Raw genomic sequence first — 21,948 nt, 5'->3', positions numbered from 1 at the left:
ATTTCAGCTCCCTTTGGTCATTTTTCGATATATGTGTGTATGTGTATAAATACTCTGGTTTATTGCTATAAACATTGTTACACAAGTAATATTATTGAAGAATTACACATTATTTGTTATGGAATAATAGATACTTCATGTCCTATTACATGCATGTATGTATATACTTAAATACATTTTTTATATATAAACAATTACTTATATATAATAATATAATTATTATATATAGAATTGTATATATAGACTCATAAGTATGAATATATGTTTCAGTCTTTTTTAACATCATCTTAACAGCTGTTCAATAAGGTATTTCAGAACTTATCTCACAAGACTGAAAATACTGCAGTAAATTAATCATTTAGGATTTTTTTTCTAGATGAGTTATGAATTCTCTTTCAGGACCAGTGGCATGACATTTAAAATACATTATTCTAAAACATAAGCTCCAGCTGGAGAAGTACTTTCTCAGTTCAGTAATGACTATAATCTATATGCACTGTTACTGAAAGACACTTCAAATAAGGCAACAGTTTTTCAAGCCAAACCTCCTCAACTTCCATCATATTAGCAATTCCTCTTTAAACTGTAAGGTTCCCTTACAGAACAGAAATTGCAACATGAATGCATGTTATGTCTTCCACAGTTTACAAGTTCTGTTAAAACATTTTAAAAGGACAAGTGAGTTTCAAATAAAGCCCTGAGCACATTAAATCCAGTGAGATGATTTAATACAAATGCTTTAAAAAGACTGATATAATGGATTAGTAAAGCTTCAGGCTTAGTTTTTTTTTACGGCAGAAGCTTTCTGAATGCATTATTACAAGTAATACAAGCAATGAATGGAGACTTCACCCCATGCTGCCAGATTTGTATTTAATTTGTATTTAACTTTTCATACACAAAACTCCACAAATCCAAACCTGCAGTCCTGAACAAACCCAAACCCAGGAGTTCTGCTCATGCTAGTTTCTGTTTCTTGTTGCAATCTGCATCTCTCTTTTCCTAACAATCATCAGAAAGGCCAAAGCTGTTCAAACTCACATCCCTGTGGATGCGGTCCCTATTCCTGTCTATATGGAGAGCATCTCTTGTGGAAGTGTAGCTCATGTTACAAATTCTTCACATGTCATTAGATGAACAAAGCTGAGTGGCCTTTCTTCCACCTTTCTTTAACAATTTTTTTTACACAGCTCCTTCCATCTTGCAGCACTGTGATAACTCACTCTACTGCCATAACCTTAGTAGTTTAATATACATAGCTGCAGAAACACATTTCATAGAATTTTATGTTAAAGTCTAAAACTGTAAAATTAATTCAAAACCATGACTCATTCTTCACCTCTCTAAGTCCTAGCCAGCCCAGGGTAGCCCCTCCCTTGCTCAGTGACCTTCCTCCATTTCACCACTTCCTACTCTATCTGAAGAGATTGCATTTCTTCCCCTGCAGCTCATTATCACATCTGCTTTTACACCAGCTTCTGCATTGCGTTGGCATCATCCAAAAATTGTTTTTCTCCATTTTCAGTATTTGAAAAAAAACTCAAAATAATCCAACAGGATTTGTAGCTTCTCTTACATTCCATGTTATACTCCTGCTCTGAAGCTGAAGCATACCTCCATTTCATGATCCCAGTGAGATCACACAATCATAGAATGGTTTGGGTTGGAAGAAATCTTAGAGATCATCTGGTTCCAAACCCCCTACCATGGGCAGGGACGCCACTCACGAGATCAGGTTGCCCAAGGCCCCATCCAGGCTGGCCTCAGACACTTCCAGGGATGGGGCATCCACAATTTGTCTGAACAACCTGTTCCAGTGCCTCAGCACCCTCACAGTAAAGAATTTCTTCCTAATATCTAACCTAAACCTGCCCTCCAAGTTCAAAGCCATTCTCCTTGTCCTATCACTACAGGCCCTTGTGAAAAGTCCTGCTCCAAGTCTCTTGTGTAAGATGTCCCTCTCTTCTCCTGGCTGAACAGCCCAGCTCTCTCAGCCTGTTTACACACCAACTGCTCATGATCACACTCATGCAATAAAGTTTTCATCAAATGCTTCCCACAGATCTGGGAGGGAATTTCTCTCCCAGTCTATTGCCAGCTCTCTCCATTGCTTCCCCTCAGAGGTTTCAGTTCACCTATCTAAATGCTTCATATTACCCCATCCCATGAAGTGAAGTAATTAATGCTCCAAAGTAGGACTTTATCAACAGAATTTTGCTTTGAGCATGCCCAAACTCACAATCCAAAGAAAAAATTCTCTTCAAGTCCAATCTTGGAGGGTTTTTTGTGTTCCTGACTAGTCTTTTCATTCCCCAAGAAAAACAAAATTGAGCCATCAGAGAAATGTGGACCATAATTCAAAGCATCACGACCAGCAACCTGCTTATTATTCAATAGAATTCCATAGCATCACAGACCTGTGTGGTGCCTACCGTGGAAGGCCTATCAGACCCACAGAAAACTCCATCAAACACTACGAAATTCAAATGATCTCGAAAATTATCTTTGGGTCATGTAAGGAACCCAATATTTCCTAAAGAAACAAAACAGACTTTAAATTATTTCAAAAATTTTTGGATTAATGATTTCATCTGCCTAGTTACAGCACTTCAACAGATGCTGAAAAAAACAATTGTATGTTTTATGTATTCCACTGATATTCTAAATATGGAGCTGTTTTAACAGATCATTTTACAGAGTTCAGTAAGGGAATGCTGATGGAAGATTTTAAGAATAAAAGGATTATTCTGAAGACATCAATTACATGAAGCAGCAATTGTGTCTTCATTACAGGCTTTTATTATTTTGTCAGTACAGCTCTGAATAACAGCATCTCAAACCAGTAATCTGTAAGCTCAAGCTTCTTTGGTGCACTCACAGTTATTTTACCAGTGATGCACTGGAACAATTTCATTTAACATTTATTTATATTTTATAGCAACAAAGCAAGAGTGACACAGGGTGCAACTTTGTACCTGAACACTTAATTACTTAGAATAGTAAGGAGGTCTGGCAGTTCAGTAATTACCTACCATATTAATATTCTTCAGAAAAAAACCCACCAGCATTCACTCAAAGCTACAAAAGCCCGCTGAAACCTTATGCATAGACAAATTGTTAAGTTACATATTTTTTATCACTTTTCTAAAAATCTGTGTTGTTTTAATGAAATTTTACAGAAATTCCTTCAATTACTTTTGTACATGAATTACATTTTTACCAAACTTAAAATTAGTCTTTTCAGTGTGTCAAATTAAGGTTCATCTTTCCTATTTCTTGACCTAGGTTCCTTTATATTCCATTAATCAATAAATTAATTTGAATTTTATCTCCCATCCCTCTGTATTTTTATCTTTTTCTAATCTATCAACAACAAACAAGTGCATCCCACTTCTTGAAAAAAACACCACCAATCCCAGCTCTGGTAGAGAACTTAATTTATATCTATTTACCATAAAACCTGGTATTTTCCCACTAAATGACAAAAGTGTGCTCAGTAACCAGGTCAAAGGTACCTGGTCTTTCTCCTCCGGCACCAAGAGCTACCCACTCAAGCAAGACACAAACTGGTAAGTCATTTCCATTACGTTCTTTTTCCGTCCCTAAGTACTGTTCCAACAGAGAAAAGACACTTAAAAATATTCTGGAGTTAAGGTATAACCCTCTTCCAGTTTTCATTTCATACTGGCTTTCAGGCTACTCTTTCGTTTCTTTTTTCCACCACGCTACATCCTAACTATGAAACCCATTAGCTAACCTCTATATTTCTAAGAGGATTTTCCTAACCCGGGCTTTGCCTAAGCGCAGGAGAAGCCTACAGTGATTTTCCACTAGGTGATACCCCGGACTTTTCCCCCAGGCTGTTCCATCCCTCGTACCCGATGATCCATCCGCATGGGTAACTCGGGGAGCGAACAGGGCCATTTATCGGTAAATTACTGGGTTTAGGGACCGCGCGGTACCCGCGGTACGGCTGCCGCACAGCTGCAGCTTCAGCAGGGACCTGCGGAGCTCCGTGGCCGCTTCCAGCGGGCGGGAGGGCGATCCCGCCCCACACGGCCCCGCTGCCCCGCACCGGCACCGCCGACCTCCGGCCCCCGCCCAGCCCTGCGGGACCGCGGCGCTCCGGCCGCCGGGACGGCCGCCACCGCCGCACCAACATGCCTTGGGCCGTGGAACCAGCCAGACACACGGCCCGCCGCGCTCCCAGCCCCCGCCAGACCGAACCCTCCGCCGCTGCCCAAACGGGCCCTTCCTCTCTTACCGGAGCGGCCGGGAGGATGCGCCGCGCACGGATCCCGGAGCTCAGCCGGGCCGCGACCAGCCCCGCGTCTCGCCCTTGCCTGCGGGGACAGTAGGGCTGCCGTGGCGGAGCTGGGCGCGCCCGGGCCGCAGCTCCGCCGGTGCCGCCCCGCACACGCGCGGCCGGGCGGGCGCGGCTGCCGCGACGCCGCCGCGGGACGCGCCCCGCACAAAGATGGCGGCGCCGAGAGCCTCAGCCGCTCATGTGAGAGCTGCCCCTCACAAAGATGGCGGCTCCAGGTGCGCACCCCGCCCCCGCCCGGCCGCCCGCAGCGGGGCTGCCCGGAACAAAGATGGCGGGCACGGAGTCCTGACGGCACAGGTCTCCCTCACGTGGTAGCGGCTCCTCCCGGCTGACAGCGGCCTCTTCTTCCTCTGCCGGAAGCGGATCCCGCCGGTCTCCGGGCAGCGCCGGGGCCGGAGCGGAGGGAGCTGCCCGCGCCCCGGTGCTCGGCGGGCAAGTAGGTAATAACTGAGTGCGGCGGCTGTAGCGACCCGGCACGGGCCCGGGGAGAGGCGCGCGGGCGGCTGCGGGGAGCGGGCTGAGCGGCGCGCGGGGCGCTCGGTTCTGCCCGCTGCCCGCCCGTGATGCCGGGGCTGCCCGGGCTGGGGAGGGCTCGGCGGAGGTGGCTTCTGCCCCGAGGCGTCCATCGCCTCCCGCCGTGCCACGGCTGCGGTCCTGGAGTCGCGGCTCGGAGGCTTCGCCTTGTGTTCAGCATCAGGGAGTGAGAGAGGTGTGCCTGCATCGGGGAGATTACGTCAGGCTATAGTGGTTGTGTCTCGTGGTGTGTCTGCAAAATAAACGAAGCGCTGAATGAGATGATAAACTTTTACTAGCTGCCCACAAATCTTTTAATTCTTTCAGGTGGCAAATGTGTTCTTGCAGCAGTCGTGGTTTCAGAGGCAGGGTGTTGCCGTGCGTGCCCTAGAGGCTGTAGTGCGGGAGCGGCCGGCTAATCCAGCCACACCGAGCCTCCTTAGTCCTGGGTGTTGTGCGGCTGCACATCTGCACGCAGCAGTCGGACAAACGGGGCCTAAGCCGAACCAGCAAATTTGCTGTCTCCACATTTAAGTCTTGCCTCTACTCAAAAACATCAATCAAACAAGTCATGTACCTGTGATTGAAGAGATTCGAGCTTGTAGAAGAAAAATGTCCTGGGCTTCTGTTGCATAGTTATATATCCTTTTTGGAAAGGATGCATCCTTGCATAGTTATGCATCCTTTACATCTTCATAGTATGTATCCTTCTTTTGCCAGAATATTCCAGAGACCATCTGTGATTGTTTCCAAGATAGTTTTGCTTAATGAGGTATGGGAGAGAAGGAGCCATGTCAGAAGAAGCTGCTGCTGAGACAAGATTTTCTCTGAAGACAGTAGCTTTACGGGTGTTTAATCTTCCCCTTTCCTGGTATTATTCTCTTAACCAGGTAATAAATACATTATCTAAATTTTGTGACTTTTGTTATACATTTAGAAGTTTATTGCAGTGTTGTACATGCTCTTGTGACTGTGAATTAAATTCATATAGAATACATTGGGGTTTAGTTTGTTTATAACACTGCACTAAAATAAGTGTGTCTTTTTGTCTTTTTCTGCTAATAAATGCTTAGTACATCATCATACATCTGCTTTCCCTGCAGTGTCTATATATCTCCATTTTGTAACAGCGCAGTGATTCTCAAAATATCAAAATTCTCAAATTGTTTTTTTTCCCTTGTATTTACAAGCTAAACATAACTGTCATTAAATTTTGAATAATAGTATTGAATTGCTTTGAATTGAGTATTGAGTTTCAAACTAGGTTTTTAATATGACTATTGAATTACACACTTATAAGCAGAAGCTATGCCATATTTCACAGTTCCCTGTAGGTACTTTTACTGCATATAAAACCAGGATAGGATATTCTCAGTCTTAGCTGCATATGCTCATTTCCGCATTTTTTAATATATTAAATACCTCAGAACTCTCACTGCAAGATCACTGTTTTCTTTTTCATGTGGCAGCATACTCATGTCCTTTTTAAATACCACATGCAACTCCCTTATGTGCAACTATTAACTTTCCTCTTTTTAGAGGTTTTCTTCTCACTGTTGATCAATTTACGATAATGTTTGAGGGCACGCACAAATTTAGAAAAATCCTTCTGCAGTTCTTTGAAACTGCAATATTTTAACATTTAATTTTGTGATCTTAGAGGTTTTAATCTCAAGTGTTTGGTTGTTAACTCTTTTCTGTGAAATACACTAGTCTTTTGTAAATTTTGTAAGTTTTGTGCTGGTGCTGTGTTCCAGGCATTTCCTTTTCCCCACGAGTACAGTGGTAATTGCAGCCTCAGTCAACGCATGGTACCAGGAAGGGCAGGGTTCTCAAATCAAAGGTGCTTGACTTGTTGACTGTAAACTCAGTGCAGAGAGAAGCTTTCAATGTTTCTTCAGATTGCACAGTGGTGATAGTCTTTAGCAACTGCACAGCAAACAGGAGTGCCAGAGTGCAGTGGGGCTGTGTGCTCTCTCTGGTATGAGGAATCAGGTTACACAAACACCATATGAGGCCCAAGGACTGTGCATCTGGTTTTCTCCCAACATTCTGTTCCTCAAGCAGCATAAGTTTCCAAAAGACTTTGTGAAAGTGACCTGTGGTTTCCAGTTAAATGGCACTTTTCTTCTTTGTGTATCTTGTTACTTCGCATGTTACAACTTTTGTTAATTGCTTTTGATACAAGTTGCTTGTCCATGTGGCTCTTATTTAGTAATTTAAACACCTATAGATTTATGGCTGATCTAGATCCAAAATAAAATGTAATTTTTTTTTTCAAAACTTAATTTAGAGAAATGTATTTAAATACATGTTCTACTCAAATTGAAACACCACACAGATGTTTGCATTAGGATCTTCCACTCTTTCACAGTGCAAGAAGTAGTGTAGTTGGGAAAGGTGAGTTCCTTCTCAGTATTTTTTGCTGTTAGAGATTTAATTGAAGCCCTGCATTGTCCTGGCATTAAGAAGAAATTAAAAAACTCCTAATCTTTGTTTGAAAGTAATTTGTTTAGATCCCCATAGTGTGTGGATTTGCAATATACCTTACAGTTCTTGGTGCTGCAGTCTGTCTCTTGGTGTATATATATTTGCAATTAAATCACACCCTTATTTTCAGATAAAGCTTTCCCCAGGGTTAAAGAAGCTTTTCACAGTAACAGCAGTGAGTGCAATATCTGTGATTTTTCTGGCCCATCACTTTAAAAGGAGACGTGGAAAGAAAAACAAGAAAGTGCCACCATGGGAGCCAGCTCATCTCGTATTAGAATGTACCAAAGCAGCTGCTTCAGAAAAAGGTAAGTCATGGAACCCCCAAGTTGGGTTTTTTTTTTTTTGTTTTCTTGGAGGGGAAAGAAAGTTGTGTAAGGGGATGGGTATGCATAACTGTAGTAGCAAACCAAACTATTTTCCTTTGATCATGGAATAGTTTGGGTTGGAAGGGACTTTTAAAGTTCATCCAGTCCAACCCCTGCATTGAGCAGGGATATCTTCAGTTAGACCAGGTTGATCATGGCCCCATCCAACCTGGTCTTGAGTGTTTCCAGGGATGGGGCATCCATGACTTCTCTGGGCAATCCATTCCAGTGTTTTAGCACTCTCATTGTAAAAACTTTCTTCCTTGTTATCTGATGTAAATCAGGCCTCTTTTAGTTTTAAAACCATGACCCCTTATCCTATTGCAGCAGACCTTGCTGAAAAGTCTGTGGCCATCTTTCTTATATGCCCCCTTCAAGTACTGAAAGGCTTCAGTAAGGTCTCCCTGGAGCCTTCTCCAGGCTGAACAACCCCAACTTTCAGCCTTTGCTCAGAGGGGAGGTGCTCCATTCCTCTAATCGTCTCCATAGGATGGAACACCTGAGTAGTTTCAAATTTTTAGACTTTCTAATTTGACAAATTCAAAATTTAAACAAAATTACAGTATCTTATAAAGAAGCTGGGCTTCTTGTCAAAGGTGAAGTTTTAATAATGAACCAGGATTAAAAATCTTGTTGTCAATAGTGTATTACCAATGGGTTTTGCCATTCTTCCATGTGTATCTCAATAAAAAGAAATTCAGATCTGTTTTTTTTATAGAATAGGCGAATAATTAAGCTAAAATGTATAGCTATTGTTACAGACAGTGAATTCTAATGTGTAATTTCTCAAGTAGAACTGTAAATAAAAGAATAATTGTTGTTTGCTTCTAAACTGAATTTTATTGAAAAGAGTAAATGCAATTCTTGATATATTTGCGCAAGAAGCAATATTTTGAGTTTGCAAGAGCTTTAAAATAAATGTGTCTCTTAGGTTCTAGTTGTTCCAGTAGTCGACAAAACTTGACTCTTTCTCTGAGCTCTGCCAAGGAAAAAGGATCTCAGTCCTGTATCTATGCAAATGGAGGACTTTTCAGTAAATACTCTGGTTCAGTTCAAAGCCTGACCTCGGTAAGTAAAACTGTTTTAAGGCTGTTGATTGTCTGTTAACTTGCATTGGATGTGCATCTAAAGGCTTCACTGAGCTGAAGGAAGTTTCCTGAATGAACTGCACAGGCAGCTAGAGATGCTGAGAAACCAGTGTCCTTACCACAGAGTAAAACCAGTTGCTAGGCAGATGGCTTGGGTGTAATGTACTCTGGCTGGAATGTGGTTTTAAGGATGCTCTCTGTAACAGCACTTTGTTTTTCAAGGTTCAGAGTGCCACCTCTTGTCACAGTTGTGCTTGTGCCAATTCTAATTCCTGGGATAAAGCAGATGAAGATGACCTTAAGCTTGTCAATATTCCAGTGACTACACCTGAAAATTTGTATTTGATGGGTAAGTCATAATAAGAATATTCAGCATCTGCTGAAAAAATATTACTGTGTTCTTTCTCAGTGTCCTGTTGGCAGGTGTCTGAGAACATTTCCATAAAATAATGAAATCATACTTGATCTAAAGTTAGTTTTCTAGAATACATGTTCTGTCACTATTTGCAGTAGTAGTCCTTAAAATCACACCCTGGCACATGGGGAAAATGGCCACATTTCTTTACACTAAAAGAAGGTAAATATGTACTGGGTATATACTGATATAGGCTGGGAAGTGATGTTTATCAACTTACATCTCTGTGATAATTATGCTACTTTAACTACATATTTTCCTTTGTCTGTGCAATGTGAGTGCAGCTGAAGTGTTCCTGTTCCCCTAGGTATGGAGCTGTTTGAGGAGGCACTGAGGCGCTGGGAGCAGGCCCTAACTTTCCGTAACAGGCAAGTTGAAGATGAAGCAATCTGTGGTTCCATTAAGCTGGGAGCAGGAGATGCAATTGCAGAGGAAAGTGTAGAAGTGAGTACATCCCATCTATAATCCACTGATGCTGCCCTGACAACTTGTTCTGTGTTACTACCTGAATCTTCGCAAATTCAATTACCAAACTTGACAATTGTTTCAGTTTCCAATTTAGTGGTATTGTATTTAAAGGATATCTGAGTTCATTTCTTCTGACTTTTTTGGTTAGTTTTTGGAGGAGGGCATGGGAAAGAAACTAACATTATTTATCTTTTGGCAATTGCTAATGCATCAGTGTTTGCTTCTGGACAATATGAAGCTATCAAGCAGACAACTTCCCTGCACGTAATCCCTTGGGTCCTCTCTTTCTTGTATGGTTATGTGAGAGGGTATCTGCTTGCCAAAGATCAATGTCTCAGGGAAAAATGATCAATTTGCGCACATTTACAAACAATGTGCTTAAACTTTATTTGTTTTCCTCCTTTATTATAAACTGAATGCTAAAAATATTTTGAAATATCATATATATGTTACTTTCATTATTTCTAGTGCAGCAAACATCACAGATAATTTAAAATTATTTTTAAATTTAGATTTTATTTTTTATTACTCTAAATAAAATATGTTGTTTTGAAAAGCGTACCTATTGTGGATGTTGAAGTTGTCATCTGACAGTGTCCCAGTGTGGTTTGTAGCGAATTAATGTGGCATGGTTTGTTCTGTGAAGGCTTAATATCCTTGGATTTTACAAAGGAGTCTTCCAGGCTGAAAGCAAATAGAAAAGCTGCTAATGTCTGTCTTCTTGCAGGATATCATTAGTGCTGAATTCATTCATAAGCTTGAATCTCTTCTTCAAAGAGCTTATCGTCTTCAGGAAGAGTTTGAAGCCACCCTTGGGGTCTCTGATCCTGCTGCTCTAGCTAATGATATTGGTGAGTACTGCTACTTTACATCTTTTTTGCTTGTAATTATGGCTCTTGGGGGGAGGACTGAAATATCCACTGACAAAATTATACTTATCGGTAAATCAACAACAACAAAAAAATCACATTCTTTACATTATTATGTTGTGTTTGATGAAGTGGTTCTATTTTAGATAAGAACAGATTGAAAGGAAATAGTTTTCTTTGTAACTTGTCAGTATTTAAAGATTTATACAGCAAGAATATATGACCCTTTTCATAGCATGGGTGTTCAGAGGTTTTATGCATCTTCTGAACTATGAAACTTTATATGTTTTTGTCGTAATTCTTTTACCAAAATGGGAAATTAAGCTAGAAAGACTTAATCTGAAGCAGATATTCATTAGCAAAGGTCTTATCTCTGTTGAGTTAAATTTATCAGAGTTCTAGTGACTAAGCTGTTACAACAGCGAATATAATGAGTAGTTGCTGCCTGACATGCTGATTAACTACAGATAGTTTGATTACTTTTATTTAAGGAATTGGATATTAAGATGGATGCTGTTGTACCCTTTAATAATTCAAGATGAAGCATCTGCTCTCAAATAAGTGCAGAGTTTAAAGGCAGAGCACGTTGATCAGTCTGGCAGGAGCTGTGTTGCCTGGCACGAGGTGGCAGTGCTGTGCTGTGCTGGCCTCCTTGGCCCTCCTCGTCCTGCATCGACCAAACACAGCCTTGACAAAGGGGGGAATTCGATTTAGGTCAGAGCTGGCTTTTTGACTTATCTGCATACACCTGTAAATGTAACCCTTAAAGCAAAAAAGCATTTGAATGTTTCATTTTGGTATCTGAAACCATCAGAGTCAACTTGGATTGTATACCCCATTATAAGTAGAATTTCATTTGTGATTTCTGTCTTCAGGCCAAATTAATAAAATGGTACTCAAAGGACTTCATGTGACTCCTCAATGTGTTTAGTTATTGTTTTGTTTGATTACCCTGGGAGTATTTACCATTAATATTTCAATTTTCAGATGTGATAACTAAATTGTTGTTTACCAAGAATTTGATTCCTTTCAAACATTCTTTAAAGAAGTAATTTATGGTCTCTTGAGTTACTTTATTATTTAAATTTTATTTGTGCTGACCCAGATGAGTGAGGAAGAAAGTAATGAACTGGTTTAGTGAATACTGTTTGTTTTCTGTGTTCAGAATTTGGAGCTTTTCATCATTATCTTTCTTGAATTTTTGACTTGAAAAGCAAGTCAAAAATATTAAGGATGCCTCACCTTTTCAGAATGTTTTAATAAAAAGCAGAAGGACAATCTCCTGTGAAGTGCTTGTGATGCCTTGAAGTGTTCAAGAGTCACAAGAATAACAAAGTCCAAGAAAGTTATGAAATCCCAGTGATCAAAACAAATAAAGATAGTACAGCCTTTTTTGCTTTACTAAGAATAAGAATAGTACTCTACTGCAAAATACAAGCTATGGTTCTGAACAGAAACAGAAATAGAGGATCCTATGCTATGTAGGAATGATTATAATTTGAGGCAAAAGAGGTAGCTGAGATGTTTTCCTGGATGATTTATACCTAAAACTTCCTAAAGAAATTAGATAAGGAAAGCATCGCAATCTACCACTTAGTATTCACTTATCTTGGAAAATGAGAATGGGAATTGTTTGTTTGTTTGTTTGTTAAGATTTTGAGATAAATGGGCAATTTCCCAATCATTTGGAACAATCTCCAGCATGTCATGCCTGTGAAAGAAGAGTTGCTAATTTGCAGTTCTGTTACCACAGACAAAATAATACAGTATTTAATTCATGCCAGTTGATAACAATTTCAAAACAGGTAAGTTTTCTTGGACTGTAGGTTTTTGAGAGATCTGCAGTTTGCTGAATTGGTATAGCATAAATTAGGTGATAATATTTAGCTCACTGACGTGAACATTTATTTATATTTCTGCCCACTGTTAAGAGAAAGATTTACCTTTTAGGGGAAGATATTTAGTCAAATACTGCAATTATATCAACCATATAATTGATTATAAAATCATTGTAGAACCGGAAGTTGATAAAAATTTATAATTTAGGGCATTTAAAGTATTGAATTAACAAAAAGAAAAGGTTAGTAATAAAGATCTGAATCATCTCTTTAAATAGTAACAAACTACATTTGTACTACCAATCCTGGCAGGTATGAATTGTACATATAAGTGGGAGATTTTAAAAGAGAAATTGTGAATAAACACTTTAGGAAACTTGCACATCATAATCAGTGTAAGCTTTTGGCACATTGCTGCAGGAAAAAAACTTTTCTAACCTTTGGCTGTGTGCAAAGGACAGCAGCAGCTTGGAGGCAGAGATGCAGTCTTGGGTTGGGGTGGTTTTAGAATACTGTGTCCAATTCTCCTGGTCATATTTCAGAAGATTGGAGATTCTAGACAGCTCAAAACAAGCCATAAAATTTTTCCATGTTTTGGAAAGACAAGCTGATCTGTAGTTCATGTTGGGCATGTCAGCTCTTTATTGAAGAAAACACTGAGAGGTGACTGACTTGTTCTGTATAGCTGCTTACACATGGAAAAGGCATGTGGTGTTGGGGGATTTGTAGGCCTTGTGGTCAGAGTCATAACTAGATAGAATTTCTAGTTGTTCAAGTGAAACAAGTGAAGTTCTGAAGTAAGCTACCCTCAACATGCTTCAGAGGCAATATTTTTTTTTTTTTTTAGTGCTGTTTTGAGGGATGTTTCATTCTTTGGGAGGGTGATACAAACCTGGGATTAAATGGTCAGTGTGGTCTTTCTGGCATTTAAGTATTTCCCCTTGCTACTATTTTTCCTTCTTCTGTGAGCTTTGGAGTGAATAAGATAAAGCCTTTACCCTTAATAAATTTGTAATTGCCCCATCCATGGAAGTGCTCAAGGTCAGGCTGGACAGGGCTTTGAGCCACTGGATCTAGTGTTGGCAGGGGCTGGAACTAGATAATCTTTAACGTCCCTTCCAACCCAAACCATTCTGGGATGACACAGCTTGTTAAAAATGCTTATAACCCATTCTTGTGCTTCAGGGTTTCAACTGTTCACCAGCAACAATAATCACAAAATGTTTAGCTCTGTTTTTTTTTTTCTCTTATACATAGGAAGGATAGATATGGTTTGTGGATTTTTCTTCTGTTTCCTCTACCTGAAGTGCTTGTGATCAGCCACAGCTGGAGTTGAGGCTCTGACAGTTGGACAGATGCTATCAAGTGCTACATAAATTCCTGACAGGCACTTCTTGTTCTTACTTATAAGAATGGAAGATGTTTATAATTTGATTTATAAGGAACTCCAAATTTGTTCAGAAGGAAACTTAGAGGTAAAAAATTTTAGCAATTTCTCAATTTTGACTTTCTCTGTAAATTCTTCTATCAAACTTCTGGAGCTCCTGAAACCTCTCTCCTGCTATTTATCTGCTGTTCACAGATGCTGCTCCTTCCCAAAACCTTTAAATGTTACTCTTCCCAACATTTCCCTCTACCAAATCAAATTTAGGTCTTAGTGCTGCCATTCATAAATCATACCACAGACTAGCTTTTCACTTTGTGATCCCACTTACTATTTTAAGTTGGTTGTGCATGATAAACAATTTGCCAAGCAGCAGCCTTCTGGAGGAAGGTGGTGACATGTCACATGGGAGAGTCAGGAATGAGTTACCTGGGGGCCTGTTGGAATACAAGAGCTTATCACTGCAGCCACTGTCTTTCTTCCTGTGCTGTGTCTGAAGTGCCTCTCTTCTGCCTGCTAGGACAGCTACTTCTGATATTTCTAAATATTCAGCTTTCAGCAGTGCAGAAGACAGAGGTACAAATAAATGTTTTCTCCCCATAAGTAGAATACTATTAAGAGTAATAATAATAAAAAATAATTGCAAATAGTAATGTTCAACTTGGTAAGCTGTTATTGAGTTATAAATTATTAATACCACCCTGGAAAAGACTTGCATTTTAAATACATGAAATAATGGAATGCCATTGTGTTCACTGTTATTGCATTCTCCACTGGACTTTCAGTATTATCATATAAATCAGTAAGCTAAAATAGGAAAAAGTACTTCTGGACATGAAAATAAAAGAAATATGTAGGGCTAAACTGTGGTTGTTTTTAAGCTGTGCCTCTTAGTACTGTGAACCAGCATGGAAAGCCTACAAACAGGCTGTCCTGAGGCAGGCATGAGGCTGCACTCCATCACAAAGGAGGCACTTGGCACAAAACTGTGAAACAAAATATTCATCCTGTTATTTCTGAATGGTGAATGTAAAGGTATGTAGAGGGTTAAAAGCTTCCAGTATTTTCAGTAGTCTGCCTTTGAAGAAAACTCTCAATTTTTTTTTTCCTATTTAGATATTTTCTAGCAGACTGAAATGTTAGTCGAGTTAACTTTGGAGGAATGCAAAGAGTTGGGAGAGAAACAATAGCTTTACTTACAAGCAGAATTTCAGGTCAGAGGGGAAAATTCTCAAATTGTAGGGTTCCTTGTCAGTGCTAAATTCCTAATACTTCATATTATTATTTTAATTTCTACTATAAAAAGGAATGCTGGCATTCAAACTGATGGTGGCTTGTGTACGCTGGCTCTTAAACTTTTTTACAATATTAAAATGTTTTAGAGTTAATGCATTCTAATTTTTATAATACTTGATTTTTATTGTGTATCAGTTATACAGTTTAAAACAAATTAAGTGTTTGAGCTACCACAGTAAAATCTCTCACAAAGGTCTGTGCTGTTGGATGATTTTGTTGAAAGGTTTGTCTGTTTCTTTTTTTAATTTTCTTCTCACACTCAAAGATATGTCTGGCATTTTGGAGAGAATAAGCACAGCCTTTAACCTAGTCTCAAAACTGTTTGGAGAACTGATTTACATATTAGAAACCTTTTCTTCAGCAGCTCTTAAAACCAACAAAAATCTATGCATAATCACTGAAGCTGTTGAAAACTCATTTTTATATAATTTACTAACACAGACTTCTGTAATGTCTTGGATGGATTAATGGATTAATATCTACAGCCTGTATTTTCTTCCTGCCTCTGAATGTTATTGGAAAAATTTTAGTTTGAGTGTATTTTATTTGCCTATGTACACCAAATGTTTCTAGTTATAATTCCTAGTCTCCAATGAGGAGCAGTTTGTAATACTTCAGTTAGGTGAGCTCTAGTATTACATACTATAAAATAACTTAAAGAGTCGTGTAACTTTTTATGTTAGCTTGAAAACTTTTGCTTGCTTTGTTCCTTCAAGATAAATTTACATTAAATAATTTCTTAATTTCTTGGAGAAGGCCTGAACATTTTTCTAGTGGCTCAAACAGGATTGAAATCGAAACAAAAGAAAACAGCTTTTTCTCTAAGTGTGAAAATTTATTCATCCCAACAAATGAGGGAAAGAAAAGAAAAAAAAGTATTTCTAAGTCTGAGGAAAAGCTCAGAAAAGTTATTCCAATCCTATATTTAAAAAAATAATGTATATTTTGAACATCATTTTTTGCTATTGCAGTTTGTTGAAGTTCAGTAACTGCTAAAACATGAGGTCTCTTATATTGCAACTTATTGCTACAACTCCTTATTTCTGATGCCCAAGAGATACTCAAAGTGCAGATGTTTGAATTGGATTGTATGTCTTCCCTAATCAGTAATATTTAAATCTTCCCTTTAAAGGAATTTTGTCCAATATGAATAACACTTCCTTTCTATATGGCTGTCCATAGAATTCCTTATCACAAAGCATTACAATGCTTGAACAGAGTAAGATTGGTAGTTAGAAGTTCAATCTAATACTGAAGCAAAAATATTTTTGCAAATGTTTTGTCTATAAAAATACTATAATACTTGGCTTTCTCAGTGATACTCTTAGTTTTGGCAGTACTCTACTAAAAATGCAAAGTAGCTTTGCTGCTGGAAAATATTGGTATTCATAATATGTATCTTTTTGCAGCTATTTGCTAATGTGGAGTGTATTTTTCTGTTAATCCTAGAAACTGAATTCTTTTCAACAGTGGTTCAGGAATTTCTATTTTACTCTTCACTGACCCAGCAATGGAGAAGTCAGGGTCACTTACTATGGTCAGTTAGCTTGGAGGTTTTTCCAAAAGCACATCCAATAAGATGAGAAAGAATCTGGTTCTGGTTTTTGAGGACTCTCATTACTGTTTGCCCAACAGCTTTGCCATTAGATCCAGCAGTGCAGGCTATTTATACACCTCATTGCTTTCCCTTAAATGGCATCCCCAAGCCCTGTCTTCTTTCTGTCCACACCAAAACTCCTGTCTAAGCCCTTGTCTCTCTCACTTCTTGACTCCTGCCATGTTTTGTCTTGCCTTGTCCATTTAAAACTTGCTTGTCTGACATGGACTTAACTGTTGTTTATAAAAATCACCTTTGCTCAGTTTTCTAACCAGATTATCCCTCTCTTAATAAGTGTCTCTCCCTCGGGAACTTCTGTTCAAATGAAATACAAGCTGGTCCTCCTTTTAGCTCTAAAAGCTGCTTATAATGGAGCTGCAATCCACCAACATGATTTTATTTCCCAGACTTTGTTCAGTTAGCTGTTCCTGTGCATCCCTGCTCAGGCCTCCTAACACAAAATGCATTTCAACTAATTCTGCTCGTTCTTCACAATATGTGGGCAGTTGCAATTGTCTCTTTCTCTATTTTTTAAAAACTATTTAAAAAGTACATATTTACCTTCTTTTTGAGTAAAGAAAAGTAATAATTTTCCCCCTGTGTTGGGACTTGAATTAATAACTGCTTGCCTGCATTTTGAAAAGTTATATAAAAATGTAAAAAGTCCTCCAAATGCAGGAAGTTTGTTTTTTTTTTTTTTTTATTTCTCCTCTCTCATGTTTTTGTGATACATTCTTCACAAGTTATAGTTTGCACGTTCTTTTTCTTACTAGAAAAGGTGTACGTGCACTTAACTTATTAGTTTGTGTATATTGTGAGTATAAATATTCTAGAGATAGGAACATTCAGATAGATGGCAATGAGTGAGGGTGGGATAAGTGTTTATTTTTGTGCCTGGAGTACTGGCAGTGTGAGTTTGTATAAATTGATGATCAGGAATATGTTTTGGTCCACAGGGCAAATTCCTCTTTTAGAACTTCTCTGAAAACAATCTCTTTTTGCATTGCAGTCTACTTTTAAGAGAGGCTTGTCTGATTTTTGGGCAGAATGAAGAAAGGTGAGCCAGAGCAGGCTCAGGGAGATAAAGGCAGTGATAGTTCAAAATTTGAAGAGACTTCCAAGGAAATCAACTCTCTTGGCTTGGTAGCTTAGTCTTGGAAGTGCAGAAACAGTACTTCGATCTTTCCAATTGCTTTGGAGCGCAATATCAAAATGGAATATTGACAGAATCAAAATCAGCAAATAGAGATTTCTGCACTACAGTTTTATTAATTCAGTAGTTAGAACTAAAATCGATACACTTCTGTCTGCAATTTATTTTCAAGGGCTTAAAATGAAATTAAAACATTGTGTGCATGTGCACATACCCAAAAGCTAAGAACTTTTCTTAATGTGTCTACTATGTGTAATCTTGCTGCCCTTTAAGTGGAAGACTCTGACCCATCAAGGTGACATAAAAAGTTGTGGTACATCCACACAGCACAGTCTTCAAGAATTGCTGTCAACTTGTTATCTAGCACTAGCCATGCCCCATCACTACAGCTCTGCACATTTATTTGCCAAGCATTTCGAGTGGGGTGTGATTTTTTAAAATTGTTTACCCTGTAACTAGAAGGCTCAATTAGCTTGTGTAAGCATTTCATTCCTAATGGACTTTTAATATCTTAAAATTTTCTTAAACTTCTGTTTCAGCTTGAAATGTTTCAAAGTTGAAACTATATGTGGGAGTAAATTTATTTCTGTGACAAGTTATAGCAAAAGTGAACAATAACAATGGAGGGAGTAAAATTTATTACTTCTATGTAATTTTTCTTTCATGCATCTATTTGTGCAGTTAATTGCTAAAACTCTTAGAAAAAGTAACTGGATTTGAGATGTGCCTGATTTTCATTTTGGTGGTTCAAACTACAGGGTGTTTTTAAAATAAATTACTGCCTCTAATTCTCTGTGAGATATCTGGACTGTGCACATGTCCCACCTTACCTAATAATCCAGTTTTGTAGCAAAGTGCTGTGGTGTAACTGATTTAGGAGCACATGTCGATCACACCAGGCTTTATTCTCTCTCCTGCTATTTAAAGCTGTCCTTGTTCTACATGGAGGAAGGCTGTGAGTATTTAAAGGTAAATGTATGCATATTTCCACATGGCTTGGCACTGATTAGCAGCTGCTCAAACAGATGTAGTTAAAGTTGCTAAAGTCTAGTCAATGTATTAGTTATCTGTGGTGAACCAGAGTAAAGGAAAATAAAGCAAGGCTTATAATAAAGAATGTACATAACTTAGGTGATTTGCAATGGTTAGGTTGCACTAATAATTACTTGCATTCTGATTCAAATATTAATATATTGTTACTAATGGATTTGGCAACCTTATAGTGTTATTAATTTGGTTTTTTAGTTTAAGCTGATAATTGTTCTTATTTAGTAAACTAAAGATTCAGAAGAACTCTACATAGAGTACAACTTTATAAGGATTCTTATCTCATACTTTCCTATTGTTGGGGACAAGTGGAATACAAGTAGACCCCAGTCAGTGGGCCACTTAAGATATTCTTTAAGTCTTATTGCTTAAAGTTAAGCATATGTCTTAGAAATTTAAGTTGTTAAACTGTATCTGTGTGCAGCTGGATTTGCAGAAGCCAGTCACATTCCTGAGCAGTGTCACTGGAGTCTGCAGCGTTCTGTTGAATAGTTCTGCCCTGAAACTGAAGGGAGCACTGAGATTATTAGCCTGTTCTTGCAGAGTTTTTCTGTGTCAAACATGCTCCATTCTGAATACAGAGTCTAAGCATGAGCCCAAACACACATGTATGTCTGCATCTTTTGATGTTTATTTCACGAGGATCACCAGCTCTATAGCTGCTTCTGTCTTTGTGACAGATTCGGGGATGAGAATGTATCAGATTTTTCTGATACTGTCTTCATACATGTAAGTGGAATTATCAACTGCTAGGCAGCATATGTTTCTTGTAATGGAAGAACAAATGAATGTGTGAGTTCCTTTTGTCAGGCTGTCTTTCTTGCTTTGAAATGTCAACATCCCTATGGCATGATGTACTGGCTAAAGAAAAACCTTCCCAGAAATCTTAGTTTGACAAGATCATCTTGAATGGTTTTTGGATTGCTCTTGTTTGCTCTTTTGCGTTTCATATAACATGTTAAGAAACTGATTTGAAAAAAAAAGTAAATTGAAGAAACAATTAGAAACAACAAATTTCAGGAGCTGAGCAACAGTTGCTGGTTATTGTCATTTTTCAACACTATGTGTGGTAATATCTCTCTTTGAAGAAATGCATGGTGGGAAAGGCAAGAAGGGGGCAATGAATTGCCTTGGAAAGAAGGAAGGGATACTCTTGGTAACGCACTGGTATAAACATCCTACTTTTGAGTACCCACTGACTCACAGGTGTGGAAGAAGTGAGATCAAAGGGAGAAATTCACTTACTTTTGAGACTCCTCTGTCAGTCTGGTGAGAAGACCTTTCTACCTAACCTGCTTGTGGAGGCCTCTGGCATGGGAAAGGTACTGAAAGTACTAATTTCTCGATCTGGAAGCCTGAAAGTTAACATTTTACTTCCTTCTTCTCTAAATATGACATTGCATCTTGAATCTGCTCTGAATCCCCATGGGTTAATGTACTGTCACACTGAATGGGGTTGAACAGACCATTCCATTGTCACTAGAAGGTGGCTGTACAAAAATAGCAGTAGGTTGCACTTGGTTTTGAGATGTGAAGAGCGGAGAAAAGGCAGTGATGTTTAAATCTGATGACTAAGGTGTCTGGCAGGCTCCACAGGGCTGTTCTGTACAGCCTGGGGCTTCAAAGTCTCAGCTTTGAAATAAGCAGCACTGGAATTCAAACTAGTCTTTGCTGTGGACAGCAGAGATGTGGTGCTTTCTGAACTACAGGAGAATGGAGTACCCCTGTGAAGAGGAGTGACAACTTTGTGCTGCACATCCATCCAAACAGACTCTGTCTGGATTAGACAACTGAGCAAAACTTCACTTGTTTGCCAGATCTTTTCTCTCAAATCAAAGTACAGAAACTGTTACCTAAACTATTAGACTTCAAAACAGTAGAGTGCTCAGAAGCAAAACTTTTCTATAAAGGATAGAGATTTAAATCTTAAAATCAGGGAAGATCCACTGATATTTAGGATCAGGGTAAAGAAGTTGTGAAAAGCTGTAACCCTGTATAAGTGTTACAGTGCACATATAATGTGCAGTTATGAATCAATGTTTACATTTTCAGTGCAGTGAAAGGCTGTGTAGTAAGGAGAGACCTCCCAGTGACATGTAGTTTACACAAGATACATGCCTCAAATCTGCTTCAGGATCATATATGTCTGTAAAGCAGAGAGTCAGAGAGGTGAACACATGCATACATCTATTTTGTATTTACTAAGCTGATTACTCAGCTGTCAGCACACATGATGTGTTAATTCAGTGTATAAAATACATATCAGATGCTGCTTTGTTTTCTTAAAATTCAGATTTCAGCAATATAGCACCACATGTGTTTACTTCATCTCTTCCTTGAGATCGTAGAGTTCTCATGATGAGGTCTTTCCATTTTGAAATGTTGGTTTTACAATAAATCCTGCTATGATGATTCAGACACAGCTTTCACAGGTCATAATCTCTATAATAAAATTATATTTTTAGCCTTTGGTATTTTATTTGCTTTAAAAAAATAACAACTATTAGAAAATATTCCAACTCTGTTATCAAATTTATGGAAGAATTCTTTAGCAGATTTAAATCTTGAAAGAATAATTTCATTTATCACCATTCCAAAATATCAAATTTATATAGTATTCCCTAATACTTTTCTGTAATTTGATGTACCTGTGTGCATGGATTATGGGAAATAAATTGAACTTGCATTTCTTTCTCAGGTACACTTGATTTTTACATGGAGAGACTAAAATGATTACTCATGTAATTTTGTGCTGTTTATTTACTTTTGCAAGATGAGAGCAATAGGATATAAGAGCAGTAGCCATGTTGTTTTGTTTTATTCACCACTAAATGTGGTATTCTGCAGATAATATAACTTTATGGACAAAGTCAGCATCTTGAATGTCTGAAAATAGTCAAACTATTATCAACATCACAGAAATTGTTGTTCTTTCTTTCCAAAATACTTGGAAAATCTCTTGAAGATTATGAAAATATCTTAGGCAAATTGCATCTTTTTCCAGATGACAAGTATTGCAACCAGTACATCACAGTTTTCAGGTGGATTTTATTGCTTTTGTGTGTAAACTGAATGGATTGTACTATTAAAATTTT

General features: G+C 38.5%; 2 protein-coding genes across 7 annotated transcripts in view; one reads left to right on the top strand and one right to left on the bottom strand.

The window, feature by feature from the left end:
- Nucleotides 1-4,494, bottom strand: part of USP33 (ubiquitin specific peptidase 33) — a 37,213-nt gene extending 32,719 nt beyond the window's left edge. For 2 of the 4 annotated variants that reach the window (XM_041483610.1, XM_041483612.1), the window contains exon 1: nt 4,265-4,489. The gene's annotated coding sequence lies outside the window, so the exon portion shown is untranslated. Of the gene's footprint in view, nt 1-4,264 lie in introns of all 4 variants that reach the window. The other 2 variants (XR_005956473.1, XM_041483613.1) reach the window with 2 other exon arrangements.
- A 97-nt stretch (nt 4,495-4,591) lies between these two features.
- MIGA1 (mitoguardin 1) overlaps nt 4,592-21,948 on the top strand; it is a 35,457-nt gene continuing 18,100 nt past the window's right edge. The window contains exons 1-7 of one of the 3 annotated variants that reach the window (XM_041483615.1): nt 4,592-4,763; nt 5,561-5,730; nt 7,461-7,638; nt 8,630-8,766; nt 9,009-9,135; nt 9,509-9,645; nt 10,397-10,520. In XM_041483615.1, coding sequence (XP_041339549.1) covers nt 5,608-5,730; nt 7,461-7,638; nt 8,630-8,766; nt 9,009-9,135; nt 9,509-9,645; nt 10,397-10,520 — 826 coding nt within the window. In that variant the 5' untranslated portion in view covers nt 4,592-4,763; nt 5,561-5,607. Of the gene's footprint in view, nt 4,768-5,560; nt 5,731-7,460; nt 7,639-8,629; nt 8,767-9,008; nt 9,136-9,508; nt 9,646-10,396; nt 10,521-21,948 lie in introns of all 3 variants that reach the window. The other 2 variants (XM_041483616.1, XM_041483614.1) reach the window with 2 other exon arrangements.

The sequence above is a fragment of the Pyrgilauda ruficollis genome, unplaced genomic scaffold (genome assembly GCF_017590135.1).
Source record: "Pyrgilauda ruficollis isolate IOZ18807 unplaced genomic scaffold, ASM1759013v1 scaffold6, whole genome shotgun sequence".
NCBI classification, from domain to species: domain Eukaryota; kingdom Metazoa; phylum Chordata; class Aves; order Passeriformes; family Passeridae; genus Pyrgilauda; species Pyrgilauda ruficollis.
Note: the sequence above shows the minus strand (reverse complement) of the source record. Positions and strands in the feature narration are given on the sequence as shown.